This window comes from Bombus terrestris, chromosome 2 (genome assembly GCF_910591885.1).
Source record: "Bombus terrestris chromosome 2, iyBomTerr1.2, whole genome shotgun sequence".
NCBI classification, from domain to species: Eukaryota; Metazoa; Arthropoda; class Insecta; order Hymenoptera; family Apidae; genus Bombus; species Bombus terrestris.
Genome location: NC_063270.1, coordinates 10,413,783 through 10,427,471, shown reverse-complemented (window position 1 = coordinate 10,427,471; position 13,689 = coordinate 10,413,783). Strand labels below are relative to the sequence as shown.

General features: G+C 30.0%; 5 protein-coding genes across 6 annotated transcripts; all 5 read left to right on the top strand.

Annotated features, from left to right (window-relative positions):
• The first annotated feature begins 420 nt into the window (after positions 1-420).
• LOC105666804 (splicing factor ESS-2 homolog) lies at positions 421-2,430 on the top strand. The gene is made up of 3 exons (XM_012318964.3): positions 421-660; positions 785-1,943; positions 2,028-2,430. The coding sequence occupies exons 2-3, from the start codon at positions 793-795 to the stop codon at positions 2,323-2,325; spliced, it is 1,449 nt and encodes a 482-aa protein (XP_012174354.3). The 5' UTR covers positions 421-660; positions 785-792; the 3' UTR covers positions 2,326-2,430.
• Positions 2,431-3,039: 609 nt separating this feature from the next.
• On the top strand, positions 3,040-5,026 carry LOC100645781. The gene is made up of 5 exons (XM_012318965.3): positions 3,040-3,201; positions 3,285-3,600; positions 3,684-4,051; positions 4,139-4,517; positions 4,628-5,026. Exons 1-5 carry the CDS (start codon positions 3,102-3,104, stop codon positions 4,845-4,847), a joined length of 1,383 nt encoding a protein of 460 aa, XP_012174355.1. The 5' UTR covers positions 3,040-3,101; the 3' UTR covers positions 4,848-5,026.
• A 1,208-nt stretch (positions 5,027-6,234) lies between these two features.
• Positions 6,235-7,446, top strand: LOC100648039. Of its 2 annotated transcripts, XM_020867818.2 has the most exons (4): positions 6,235-6,556; positions 6,659-6,755; positions 6,853-7,124; positions 7,199-7,446. In XM_020867818.2, the coding sequence occupies exons 1-4, from the start codon at positions 6,534-6,536 to the stop codon at positions 7,308-7,310; spliced, it is 504 nt and encodes a 167-aa protein (XP_020723477.1). In that variant the 5' UTR covers positions 6,235-6,533; the 3' UTR covers positions 7,311-7,446. The 2 variants fall into 2 exon arrangements, with proteins under 2 accessions (XP_020723477.1, XP_003402622.1); XM_003402574.4 differs by lacking the exon at positions 6,235-6,556 and having other exon boundaries at positions 6,564-6,755.
• A 111-nt stretch (positions 7,447-7,557) lies between these two features.
• On the top strand, positions 7,558-10,871 carry LOC100651546. The gene is made up of 3 exons (XM_012318966.3): positions 7,558-7,948; positions 8,021-10,188; positions 10,299-10,871. Exons 1-2 carry the CDS (start codon positions 7,685-7,687, stop codon positions 8,942-8,944), a joined length of 1,188 nt encoding a protein of 395 aa, XP_012174356.1. The 5' UTR covers positions 7,558-7,684; the 3' UTR covers positions 8,945-10,188; positions 10,299-10,871.
• A 1,308-nt stretch (positions 10,872-12,179) lies between these two features.
• LOC100647796 lies at positions 12,180-13,415 on the top strand. The gene is made up of 2 exons (XM_012318967.3): positions 12,180-12,497; positions 12,685-13,415. The coding sequence occupies exons 1-2, from the start codon at positions 12,228-12,230 to the stop codon at positions 12,994-12,996; spliced, it is 582 nt and encodes a 193-aa protein (XP_012174357.1). The 5' UTR covers positions 12,180-12,227; the 3' UTR covers positions 12,997-13,415.
• The last annotated feature ends 274 nt before the right edge of the window (positions 13,416-13,689 follow it).

Genomic DNA, 13,689 nt, shown 5'->3' with positions numbered 1-13,689 from the left:
TATTTCAAAAATACTACAAATAATTTGTTGCTTTTATTTGAGATATTTGAAAGTACATTTACCCTATATCATTTTATAATACAACAATATGTCAATTACCTTTTAATGATTTATTATTCTGTCCATTTTCCTTTTTGCGTAAATTAATGTATTTGTATAATTTTTAATTCAAATAAGAGAACCAATCACATACTATTTTTTTTAATGTTTTAGTTATTACATCTAAAATTTCTTACATTTACAAATTACACACTATTGTGTAAAATATATGATAATAAGATAATAATAAAGTATTAACAATATTGGGACAAAATTAATTAAACCTCAAATTAGTTTAGTCAGATTTAGTAAATCCTAATTGTAGACATATAGTGGCGCCACATAACATGGTTGAAGGATGTATTACCATTCGTTGGTTAGATGTAATTGTTGTGTACATCGTGCTTTTGTCCAAAGCTTTATGCATATTTTTGTTGTGTACATCGCGATTTTGTTCAAAGTTTTGTGTATAGATTTGCAGTTATAAGAAAAATTATGATAAGCTTATGACGGTTATCAGTAGCTTGCCTAAAATGAATATAAAATAAAAATATAATACTGGCATAAAGAAATAAAAACATTCAAAAAGCGTTTCATCACATAACCTCACATTTTTAAAACGTAAGTATAAATTGTTTAACTTCTATGATATATTACTTTTTGTATATACATTTTTACTAACTACTTCCAATTGTCCATATTTGTTATTTTTTTGTTCTGAGTATTACAATATATTATTTTTTAGGTTTAACAATGGATTCTCCAGGAACCCAAGCTTTGAAAGTAGCTAAAAATATGAAAGATCTAGCAGTGTTTAAAAAACCGTTAGGTGTAATAAAAAGATATAAAAAACTACAACCAAAAATTTTAGATGAAGATACATATATAAAAAAAATGGGGGAAATTATTCAAAGGGACTTTTTCCCACATTTAGGTAAACTTCAAGCACAAAATCAATATTTAGATGCATTAGAACAAAATGATGTAAAGCGGATGAGAGAATTGTATGAAAAATATAGTTCAGGAAGACCAACAACTGAAAGACCTGCTAGTCCAGCCACATTTGAAACACCTATGAACAAAATTGAATCAGAAGATGAACAGTTCAAATCTACAAAAGTACCAAAAGATATACCTGTTAATACAGATACAAAAGAAAAAGACAAAACAGAACCTACAACAGGATTAGATGCATATTTAAGTATACACACAAGTGAAGACAATGCAAGTTTTGAGGAGATGATGATTGAGGCTGAAAAAAAATTAAGATTGAAATATGCATGGCTTTATGAAGCTGAAGAGAATTGTAAAGCACTAACAAATGGCAAATCTTCAGGTACCTTAGCTATCGAAGGTAGTAATGATAAGCCTAATCAGTTAGATAGCTGGAATTATCAAAATAAAAATTATATTATGTATGTTCCTGATGGAGTTGAATTAACTCCTGATGAAAGGATAGATTTAGCCAAGAAAAAGCAAGTGGTAATACATGAAAATACAAGACTTCGAACTAACCCTTTTAATGAACAACAAAATAAAGAAACTATTAATGAATTAGCAAAAAATCAATCAAAAGCCAATGATGGAAAAATTGGAGTTGATGGCAAAGAAATTGTGAGGAATCCAACACCCAGAGTAAATGGATTTAGCTTTGTAGCAACTCCAAGTCCAAGACCTGGAGAATGTGAAAGTCCTTTAATGACATGGGGTCAAATAGAAGGTACACCATTTAGATTAGATGGGGGAGATACACCTTTATTGAGAACAAGTCAAGGACCATCATTTAGAATGGCAGAACCTCCAAAAAGAGAGCAGCTTGCGTTGCAACTAGCAGAGAAAGCTGGTGAAAGGCATAGAGATAGAAAAAACAAAGCTTTGGAAGCAGCCAGAAAATCGTTAGCAACGTAAATATTTTTGTACTATTTGCATAATTGTTTATAACATCTATATAAGATATCTCTTTTTTATTTTATCTTTTCTTTGTGTAGTCCATCACCAAGGTCAACTATAGATCGTCTGAGTACTATGTCTCCAGCAGCTAGAAGATTAGCTACTCAAAAACTTCGAATTGCAAGTACACCATCTCCACGAAGAGCATTATCCTCAAGGACACCATCGATAGGTATCAGAACACCCAGCACTCCACGAATAAATACAATTTCAAAACCTGAAAATCACCTTGAACTAAAAAACAATAGTATGCGATGTCAAGGTCCTGTTCTTACCGATAATTTACTTAATCTGCCCCTTCAAAGGCAAAGGGCAGCTGATTTCTTTAATAAGTGAGATATAAGAAGGCGTACTATTAGGTCATCCCATAAGTTCGCGCCGACCTTTGTGTATACATTTCATTTCATATTTTAAAAAAGAACAAGAGAACTTTTATCGAGACGGAATAATGAAAAATGGGAAGAAGTTGTACAACGAGAGGGGGATTACATTTTTTCATGAAACAGAAAGGTATGTAAACAATCTTAACATATATAACCGCTCGAAAAACGACACGAACTTATGGGATGACCTAATATATTGTATATAGCTGTAAATATATTATATTATTACATGATTAATTAGCAAATGTTCATTTATAATTACAAAATAATTACTAAATTACAAAATGTATATTTTACAATAAAATATTTATCAAAAAATAACATGTCATTGATACCAAAAAGAACTAAAATCATGAAAGTACATATTTCTTTTCCTTTTTCTCACACCGTGCATATAAACAATAACATGGAAATAATGCGGAAGTACCGATTCATCGAATTATCACGTCCAACATTCAATTCATTAAACATATTATATTGTAATGTAAATTGTAACCAGTACAGGCATATATTCATTTACGTTTATATCAAAACTTAAACAAGTTGTTTTCTATGTACAAAAGAAATTTAACTCCACATTTAAAAATACAGGAAGTTTTTAGGATGTTTTTAAAAATAACAGGAACTACAATATGCTATCGAATTACGTAAAGTATCTTTGAATTCAGATTTTTTTCGTATATATAAAGTCTTCACAATTAAGAATGAGACAGAACGGAAGTCATTAATATGAAGTCTTCAGTGTTGAGCGCTCTTTTCGTCCTAATAATAGCGTGCTTGATACTTCAGGCTCAAAGCCAAGGATGTACATGCGGAGGTTTGGGAGAAGGTATTCAATTATAAAAATTAATGCTTATGGTGTAGTTTAATTTCTTTTATTTAAAATTATTCATTAAATTCTATCACTTTTAGGTTCAAATCCTTGTACTCAAAGCGAAGTCGTTGTGAAAGCTACAAAATTACCAAAACCTACATATTTTGTGCCAGCAGAAGAAATCAAGGATGCTGCAACTGTAAAGAATATCCAAACAGGTTGTTCCAACTCAGAAAGTGAGAGCAACTCCAGTCCTTGTAACAGTAATGGTAACACCTGTGGATGTGACAAAAATCCAAATACACAAAGTGAAAGCATTGAATGTAATGACAACAGTTGTAGTTGTAATAAGCAAAATATAGAAACTTTGGATATTGAGGATTTTGTGAATTCCAACGGCAATGTTGCACCGAAGTATATTTATCTTCATTTTTTAAATAGATAATATAATAACCAGAAAGTATATAGAAATTTCCATCTTAAATTTTTATTTGTAGGTTTCCTCCTATTGGTGATTTATGTTATCCTCTTCCAATGGAACCTAATAGTGGAAAAATAATAGAAAAAACTAAAGTTACACCAGCTTATCCTGGCAAACTTGTATGTTGTCCTCCATCAGTTCCACATGAAATTTGTATAAATACAGCTACTGGAGAAACTAAAAGTAAAACACTTAGTTCCTCTGATGCTGCATCCGAGACTGTTTCACACGGAAGCATAAATTTTGACACACTTAGTCAATTAAAGTCTGCAATTCATAATTTACCCTTAGTTTATGCTCATTTAAATAATGAAAATAGACAAAAGCAATATTCAAAAATGAGTATGAGTAGCAGTTCCTCAGATTGTTTCGATGATGCTACAGGTTTAATAACTATTAAATATATTGTTGTTATTTATAATTAGTTTAATATAAAAATACTAAACAGACCTATATATATGTATCTTTTAGGTGAAACTCAAGGACATAATTCAGCTCCAGCAATACCAGCAGATGCAGTTTCCCTTACTCTTGCATATAAAAATCTTCGTGCACCAAATGTAATTTACAGGCAAGGAAAACAATTTGTTCCAGAAGATAAATTATCCTTTGGTCACCGTACAGTACCAGTTGACGTAAAAAGTGAAAGCCAAATTCCTGATATTGCAGAAGAAAAATTGGTAACAGTAAATAAACCTATTGTAGAATTAAAAATAGCACCTCAAAAAACTGTTGTTATTGGTACTTATGATGAGCAAGAAGAAGCAAAACTTGCAGAGCTTGAAGCAATTGAACGTGAAAGTATAATGCAAGAAGAAACTTCTGATCAAGAAAGTCTTATTACCTACAAGTAAGCTTGATGATTTAAGAAATCATTAACATATACAGGAAAGATATACTATTTATTGTTCATACAAATCGTATATAGTAACTATTTACTATATTATTAACTATTTACAGAGATTTGGGTTATGCACCAATAGATGCAACTTATACAAATACAAAACCTATGAGTTACAATCAAGGAATAAGTAACGGAAAAATCGATGATAGTGAAGGGGAGCCATGTGGACCTTTAGGGTCACCAATACCAGGCTATATTCCAGGAAAAATTATAGTTCAAGAAAAGTTTATTGATGATAGTTTCAGCAATTCAGAATCTAGGTCATGTCCAACATAATTTATTAAACAATGATAATACATGTATATTCAATTCTTTCAGTTTTAAATTCTGCTGAAGCTGTGTATTCTTTCCATAAAAGAAGATAGCAATTTGCATTAGTAAACCGGAAGGATTGAATATTGAGCAAAATAAAAACATTGTAATTTAAGTATTTAATAATAAAAAATTTTGTAATATTAATGTGTTTTCATTCTCTTTTATACTGTTTTTAATAATATATTATAAAATTTGTTAAATGAAAATAACTTGTTAAAAATACATATTATTATATAACTATGTGTAAAATTTGGAAATAAACAATGAATATTGAAATAAAATAGAAATTTGTAACGTATTATACATATATACAATACGTTTTTATATACAATATGTTTACATTAACTATCAGCAATAAGTTTATGTGGGCATAAAGTAAAATTAATAACCTCTACTAATTTTTTAACAAATTAATCGTTCGTTAATTAATTTGGATCAGTATTTAACAATTATTATATTTTACTTCCTCCTCCAATTTTCTTAAGAACTAAACAGAGTACGTTAGAAATTTGAATTGCATAACCTATCAATTATAGCAGAAAAATTAATAAATAAAAATAATTAATAAAAATAGTTAATCATAGCAACATATTTAAACAAAATATGTATATATGGGTTTATTTATAAAAATAATATGTATATATATAATATGTATAATGTATATATAGGTTTTATTTATAAAAATAATTATATTTTCGAATATTATTTGAAATACTACCTAAGCACAAGACGATTTTTAAATAAATAGTTACGTTATCGATAAATTACAATAATCTGTTAAATTACACATTGTTTTCAACTAATAGTTCGAGGAAGAAAAAAATAAGAATTAGTAATGTCTGCCATGCGTTGCTGTCTACTAAGATTTACAATGTTTCTTCGACTTTCGTGGTTTAAGCCTAAGCGAACCTATCAACACTTCGTGAAACATTCTCTAAAGTTGGGAAGGGAAATCTTTTGATACGTGCACCATATGGTAGAGCATGATGATTCTTTCGAAGGAAATATTATAATATATGGATACATTTGTACATATTTACACACAACGTATTACTATTTAAAGCATTAACACAATTTTCTTTTAATTTTATTTATGCATTCCCACATTTATGTTTACCATGATTAATAGAGTTAAATTATAATGTAATTAAATTAATGTAATTGTAAGTTAAATCATGATTAATTACATTAATCAAATGCAATTGGTGTGGAATTCACTACCGTATAATTATAATAATACAGCAACATTTACAAAATAAAAAAAAATATACAGAGGTTGTGATATTCACTATTCAAGGTTTTTCAGAAACGATAGAACATTTATAATCTTTTTAATTTACAAATAATACACCTTGATAATAGCGTGCTATACTTTTGCATATTGATTGATATAAAGCAGTAATATTTAAAATTCTTAGGGAACGGTACGTGTGTTTCATTCACGGTTTCATAAACATGTTCGCAGCTTATAGCTTCCGCAAGTACAGAATTGTTTACTGCCTCTTATTGAAGCACGTGCGAAGGTTGCGAAAATTTAAAGTAAAATGCAAAAATTTGTTCGTTATGAAGAACACATACTTAGAAACTGCGTAACATAATACGTATAACCGTTAATCTGATCATAAACCGGAAGAGGAATTGTTTTTAATGAACATATGTATATTAAGAACGTGAGATCGTGGCTGCAATTTAATTGTATTAAAAATTTAGGATATCGTCATGTATCCAGGAATGATAATCTGGATTTCCACCGTTGCTTATTTATTTTGCAGTTTGAAAAGCTGTTATAGTCTGGATTGCAATGGCGTTAAAATTGTGACTTATGGTGAACCTTGCGTTACGGCTCGCCGACTCCCTTTTCAGATCCAGGTGCAATTAATTAATTAATTAATAGAAATTTATTTTGTAATTTCAGCAAAGAATATCTCTCATATCATCTTGCAATAAATAATAAAAATAATTTCAGGAACCCAAACCGTGTTCCAAAGAGGAAAAGGCACCTGTGTCGTTGAATTTTAAAATAGTTACCGATATGTTTACTCAGCCTCGTCATATTGAATATCCAATTTCAGTCGACATGCCAACTACTACTTCATCACCATCAGAAAAGCTTAGCATGGAAGATACTTTACGTGGAGAAGTTTATACGTACAATACTTACGTTCCCCCCGCTGTTAATCCTTCACTACCTTCAAAGAATTATAACTTTCAAATTGAAAATCCAATTACAAGAAACGAGTGAGTATCGTAATCGTAATGTCATCCTGATCGTTCGAATTTTTTCAAATATAACGTGAGATAAACTTTTTCAGCGTTACATCTGATGAATGCGAAACCAAAGTTAAACGACTGAAAGGACTTCAATCCCGAATTGACCGAATACTCGTTCCTGCGTGTGAAGTTTCATCGTTATCATGTTCATAAATTTTGATACCATGAAACTAATATAAAACAGATAGAGTGATGTAATAAAATACAATAACAACACTAAGGTACAAAGGCGTTAAAATAAATTTGGTATGATAAATTATGTTTTTCCTTATCCATTTCACTTGACATTTGTCGTGAAATGCGCGTAAGCAATCACTGAAGAACTAAATACGTGCTTTTTTTTAATTTCTTGAATATATATGTATACGTAAGGTTACACTTTCATCAATGATATCTCATTTAATCATCTTAACTTTTGAAACTGCGCACCGTGTGCGTGCGATTTACTAAAATAAGATATCAATCGTCTGAATATATGAAGCCGCCTTCATCAGCCAAAACCAGTGAGTGCATTCTTGGTTGGAAGAATGAAGTACAAGTGCTCGCGTGTCTTCTTGTCGTACGTGGTATTATGTACCGCGACATTTAGTACTGCTAGTGAAAATCAAACTGTCATAACAACAGCAATTAAGAACAGAATACGTAATCCTTTATCTGAATTACTCCAGGATGACTTACCTATTGTCTTACAATCTTTGCAATTATATACAACATCAGCAGATAAGGAAATTTTTAATAGAGAGGATAGAAGTAGCCAAAAGATAAAAAATGAAGTGGCAGAAGATGATCTGGTGACTTTTTATTTTGTATTTTTCATTTTGTATCGTTAGAACAATTTATCAATAAAAATTAAACATTTTTAGAAGCTTACAGATAACTCAAAGAAGTTGTCAAAGCGTGACGTAACTGATACAATGACTTGGGAGTTTTCTAAAGCTAAATTCGAGCATTCAGAATCTTCTCCACAGGATCCATTAGAAAGTCATTCCTGTGAGACAGAGGCTGCAAGCCATGGTCACAGACATAAAGTTGGAATTATTGTTCATGAATATTTTTGTGAACTGAACAAGTTCTTTCATTACATTGTAGACGCTGGGCAAAGTTTAAAGCCTGAATCTCCGTTGGTTCACTTACTGAATATAACTGAAGATGCAATTTTATTTACTGATCTTGAAGATCTACCTGAGTTAATAGAAATTGGAGTAACGCGCCTTGAAGCAATTTTAAGACACCCTGAGAAATTAGAAACACTATTGAATATTATAAGAAAATCTTTTCGTATCATTACTCCTATTTTGAAAAGCGTAATTAAATTGAAAAATTGCACTGTAAAGTTTGTCACTCATATTCAAGATCTTTTTAATTATTTTAAACTTGATTATGAATATATCGCTGGTATTTTAAAAGAATTTGAGAACAAAGTTTTTACCTTCATCAATACCGCATTAAGTTTTATTTATGGATGCATATTAAATCCTATTGAAGAAACAGCAAATTTATTTTCTAAGGTAATCGCGTGGCTGGAAACGACAATCGGTTATTTGATAAATTACGTTCAACATAAATTCTATCGGCATTTATCACTTTTGGAAGAAGCTATTGATATTTTGCAAGCATTTTATAATGGATATACTGCTTCTGGGTTTTCGAAAACTTTAAATATAGCGTTACAAGTTCTGGGATTGTGTAAAAATCCTACAACAAATGGAGGGAGTTTGCCGACTGTTGCTTCTTCTCAAATGTCACAAAGCAGTATTTTAGGATTACTTCCGGATGAAAAGAATTAATGTTCATCATTTTTTATATCAGTAATTACAATTCGTTTATCGATTTCTATATGTAATTTATAATTGAGAATTGTAACATCCTGTCGAATTCTAATCTCTGCTACAAATTTAGTATCTATTTACTTGCATTTTTATTATTATTTATTATAACTTAATATATTATAATGATTCATAATGACGATCAAAATATGTCTCTTTTAGGATCTACATTCCTTTCGTTAATTAGAACAATTTTCGAATCCTTATCTTCATCGCAATTAACTTTTTCTCACGACTGTTAAAAAATGTTTGAAATTTAATAATTTATTATACTTACTATATGTAGTTACTGCATATATATTAAAATTGTTTATTCGCATAAGTGCTGAAATAAAGATATTACGTATTAAAAACATTCTTATTCGAATCACATTCTTTACCGCTGTTGCGTATAATTTTGTTTATACTAAAGAACTTTCGAGTTTCCAAGGGTCAACAAAAATTCCATATTAATGAGATATTCCTTATTTTGTATTCGATCCTTGAAAGATTATATCTATTTTTGTAAATCCAATCATATAAACAGAAAAACAAATACGTAAAAGCAAGAAAAATAATAGTTTTACCAATAGCGAAATAAAACTCAAGCAATTTAAAGAGTAACTTTGCGAACACTTTTTATACAAATATATTTACTTGTATTGCATTAGTTGATTCAATTACGATGTAAAACATGATGACTACCTAATATGTTTATCGCTAGGATGTATCATTAACTTGGCAAAGTATACAAAAACAACATTTTTAAAAGATCCAGGAAATGGAAATACGTTGATTACACAATTTCCGCAAAACGTAGATAAAGCATTGTGAAAAACGCAAATCATGACGTAGCATGGAATAATTGCTTGATTTCATCAAAAGTGGTCACTCGGTCGAAGAGCGGTTCATTTTGTTTCAGTAGAGCGAAGAAGAGCAACGTGTGCAAGTCGTGTCACTTAGCTGACGATAAAGAAATTGAGAATAACTTAGAAGTATAGAGGCTTAAGTGGTTATTAGCGTGATCTTTGATCTTAATTCGTTTTATCGTAGTAACACACCTCGCACGAAGCTTTCAAAGCAGTTTACTACCGTCTCTCTAACAGAAACTGTCACATTCTTTTGAGCAATAGTCCTAACAGAAAAGAACAACGATCGACTATATTATGGCTCGATACCTCCTCTTATTCGCTTTTCTGTTTGTCTACCTAGTTTATGTGTTACAGGTAGGTAAAATATTTTCTCAAAAAATTAAATTGAATGTAATTAAATTTGATTAATGGTTCGTAACTGAGGATTCTTATAATTCTTTTTGATAATTTATATTAATATCTAGGCTACTCCAATACCCGAAGATACACCACAATCAAATCCACAAACTCAAAGTGCTCTTGACGATCTAACGAACAAAGCGAAGAAGATATTCGATGATGCAAAAGGAGCATTTGAAAATGCGGATTTTAATGGCGCCTTGGAGAAAGCGAGATCAGCTATTGGACAGGCTACTGACAATTTTCGAAAAGAGATAGAGAAACTTACAAATAATAGGCGTAAATAATCGTTCGATCAATTGTTCATAACTAAAGCTTCTCTACTATGGATTTATAAATCAGTGCAATTACCTTTTTTAATAAAAAGGTCCAACAATTTTCTAGCGTTTCTTTATTAATATTGTATTTTCTTTCGCAAATAACAGATTGCATCATTCTTGTTAGATTTGTAATATGTATAAGTACTTATGTATATGTCTTTGAAAACAGTGTTAATTTTAACACAAGTATTAAGATAAAAAGTAGTATTTACACAACTAATACATAAATAACGCGTGCTTTAATGAATCTATGATTTTCCGTAATATAATTATGTATCATTGAACATAAATTTTGAAAATAAAATGTAAAGATAAGCACTTTTCTTGCATTCTTTTATCCTTTAAAAATGTCACTGTTAAAAAGTTATTAATGCTTAAAATTATATAAATAAAATATATAACTTCGAACGTCCTATATGTAGAAAGAATTATATCAACACCATGAAATATCGTTACATAAACTTTTTCCTATCTTCATACCACTGATAAGGTCATGCATCTCATCGGTACATAATACATTGAAACATAAGATATATGTAAATTATATATTTAAATAAACGTGATAATCTACATTTATTATCAGTTATTATCAGTTGATATATACATAATCGTGTAGATTTTGATACAGAATAAATATCAAACAAAATGTAGAATGAAAATCGGGTGGAAGTGTATGAATGTATTGCAAATAGTAGAATCAAAATGGTCATGGGTCAAGGCTTCTATTGACCGACAGTACACATATAGATAACCAGCTGTTCCATATGGACTTTGAAGGAATAACTCCGTAGCATCGATAGTACACATGCAACAGAAGAATCAACAAATGCATCAATAGAAATTTTTCCACAAGACCTTGTCCTCTTGACGTAACTTCCTATGAATGCATCTTATACATATTTAACAGCAAATTTCAAAGATCAAAAATGTGATTAAGTAACTGCTTAGTAGAGGAGTTACTCTTTCTTGAAATATTTTTGAATATCAAATTCCTGAACATAGTATTTATGTTCGTGGTAATAATGGTTGGAAGAAGATATATAAGCTAATATAAATGTAAATTTGGTAGTTTTGATATTTTTGTGAATTTCAATCGTATTTAATCGCTAAGATAATGTAATGCCTCCGCAGAGAGAAATGCAATGCCTTGAAACTTCGTTTTTATCTTGAACTTTAACTCGAGAATATCAATATAAAATCGACTATCGGAGAGAGAAAGAAAAAATATATAATCACTTACCATAACTTAACGAATATATCACAACATTTACTTAACTATGTTATTATTTGATGAAGAAAAAACAAAATTAAATTGAATTATCCATCCCAATCTTACGCACTAATGCTATAAAATATTTACTCATAAACGTGTATTAACCTATTTTCAGATAATATCTTTAGTAGATATTAAGTTGTAATCAAACTCTTCTCGTTATTATGTTTTGAATAAATCATTGAAAAACTGAATGAGATTAATAGTTATCGAGAAAAATTCTCAAGACTTTCTTCTGAAAGCATCTAAAGAGGAATACTAAAATCACAATTCATCATCGTCTTAATGAGATAATTGGCTTGCCCTCGTGCACCCTTGATAAGAATTGCCTATAAAAGCAGTAGCTCGTGTAGCCAGCGCATCAGTTACTTTCTAGTTGATTTACAGTAAATCCAAGAAAAATGAAAACCATTTTCACGATTATCTTCGCTATTGCACTGGTCTCGGAAGCTAAAGTTGCTCCGTCCAGTACTACCAATTCTCAGGGATCTCCTGAAGTTCAATTGACCGAACTTATCAATCAGGCTCAAACGAACATCAACAATTTAGCCAAACAAATTCAGGAACAATGGAATATTCCCGATCAAGAGACTATTGTAAAAACTGTCAAGGAACAGAGCACCAACTTCATTACCAACATCCAAAGTTACATGAAAAACATTACTGAAGAGGTAATAATTAACTATTTAGTTAACTGAACTTGATTTAATATGTTTAGAAACTTAGTTTCTATGAAACAATATTTTTTAATTGTATCGTTTTGAAAAAGACAAGGATATAAAAAAAGTAAATAAAATCTGTGGATTAGGCTTAAAAAAAAGTGTAATAAGAATTTAAATATTGTTTACGTTTATTTAGGTCAAAACTAAGACCCCTGAATTGGAAAGACTATGGGACGGCGTTAAGGTCAAGCTTAACAAAGTCGTCGAAGATATTAACAGTGGAATTCCGAACGCTCAGCAACAAGTGAACGAATTGCAAACTAAATTCCAAGAAGGAGTTCAAACCGTACTCAAGGAATCCGACAAAGCCGCTAAATCTCTGGGCCAACATTCTGGAAAAATCCAGGAAGATCTTGCGAAATTCACGAAACAGGCTGTTGATATTGCCGTAGAAGCTACGCAAAATCTAAACAATCAACTTCAGGCCGCCGCAGCTCAGAAAAGCTGAACAGCCAAACTTCCTCAGGCTTGAAAATGTATTAACTACATGGAGAAAGAGAAGAAGTTCAACAAAATTTTTCAATAACTAACTCTGTGAAAAATGTATTTTCTTATTTAATTTCGCTACAAATAGGTTTACTTTTATTCATTCTCAATTATTTTGTATCATATTGTAAGTTAAATACAGGCAAGCTAATGAGTTAAATTAATTAAAATTTCGTCATTCTTCTATTGTACCGTTTTATCAATTAATATTTTGACGAGTATAATAATAATATATATATATGTATGAATGTAAGAAGAACAAAAATGTATGTATCATTCAACCAACTTTTGAAAGGATACGACGATTGATTGTGACATAATGATTGTGCTTACAAAAGAAATTGCTTAATCATTTGAAATAATACATTGCTTAATATCAAACATATAAACCATTTATTTAACGTCAGCAAATACCATCCGATGAAAAATATATGGATAAGAGAAATAAATTCATCAAGAGACTGGCACATATTAAATAACTGTAAGAACGTTAACTAAGTAGATTGCATTGAGAATACAATCTCATTCACTTTTTGTTCATCAACATTTTTAGTATTATTAATCTTTGATACTATTTTTGTACATATAATTACACATATAATTGATTTGGAAAAAATGAAAACGTCCTTATTACTTCTTTTTGCAATATTTTTGG

Coding starts and splice junctions, on each gene's coding strand:
- LOC100647796 (XM_012318967.3), top strand. CDS start 12,228: ATGAAAACCATTTTCACGATTATCTTCGCTATTGCACTGGTCTCGGAA. Junction 12,498..12,684: donor TGAAAAACATTACTGAAGAG/GTAATAATTAAC, acceptor ACGTTTATTTAG/GTCAAAACTAAGACCCCTGA.
- LOC100645781 (XM_012318965.3), top strand. CDS start 3,102: ATGAAGTCTTCAGTGTTGAGCGCTCTTTTCGTCCTAATAATAGCGTGC. Junction 3,202..3,284: donor ATGCGGAGGTTTGGGAGAAG/GTATTCAATTAT, acceptor TATCACTTTTAG/GTTCAAATCCTTGTACTCAA. Junction 4,052..4,138: donor TTGTTTCGATGATGCTACAG/GTTTAATAACTA, acceptor TGTATCTTTTAG/GTGAAACTCAAGGACATAAT.
- LOC100651546 (XM_012318966.3), top strand. CDS start 7,685: ATGAAGTACAAGTGCTCGCGTGTCTTCTTGTCGTACGTGGTATTATGT. Junction 7,949..8,020: donor AAGTGGCAGAAGATGATCTG/GTGACTTTTTAT, acceptor AAACATTTTTAG/AAGCTTACAGATAACTCAAA.
- LOC105666804 (XM_012318964.3), top strand. CDS start 793: ATGGATTCTCCAGGAACCCAAGCTTTGAAAGTAGCTAAAAATATGAAA. Junction 1,944..2,027: donor GCCAGAAAATCGTTAGCAAC/GTAAATATTTTT, acceptor TTCTTTGTGTAG/TCCATCACCAAGGTCAACTA.
- LOC100648039 (XM_003402574.4), top strand. CDS start 6,606: ATGTATCCAGGAATGATAATCTGGATTTCCACCGTTGCTTATTTATTT. Junction 6,756..6,852: donor GACTCCCTTTTCAGATCCAG/GTGCAATTAATT, acceptor AAATAATTTCAG/GAACCCAAACCGTGTTCCAA. Junction 7,125..7,198: donor AATCCAATTACAAGAAACGA/GTGAGTATCGTA, acceptor AAACTTTTTCAG/CGTTACATCTGATGAATGCG.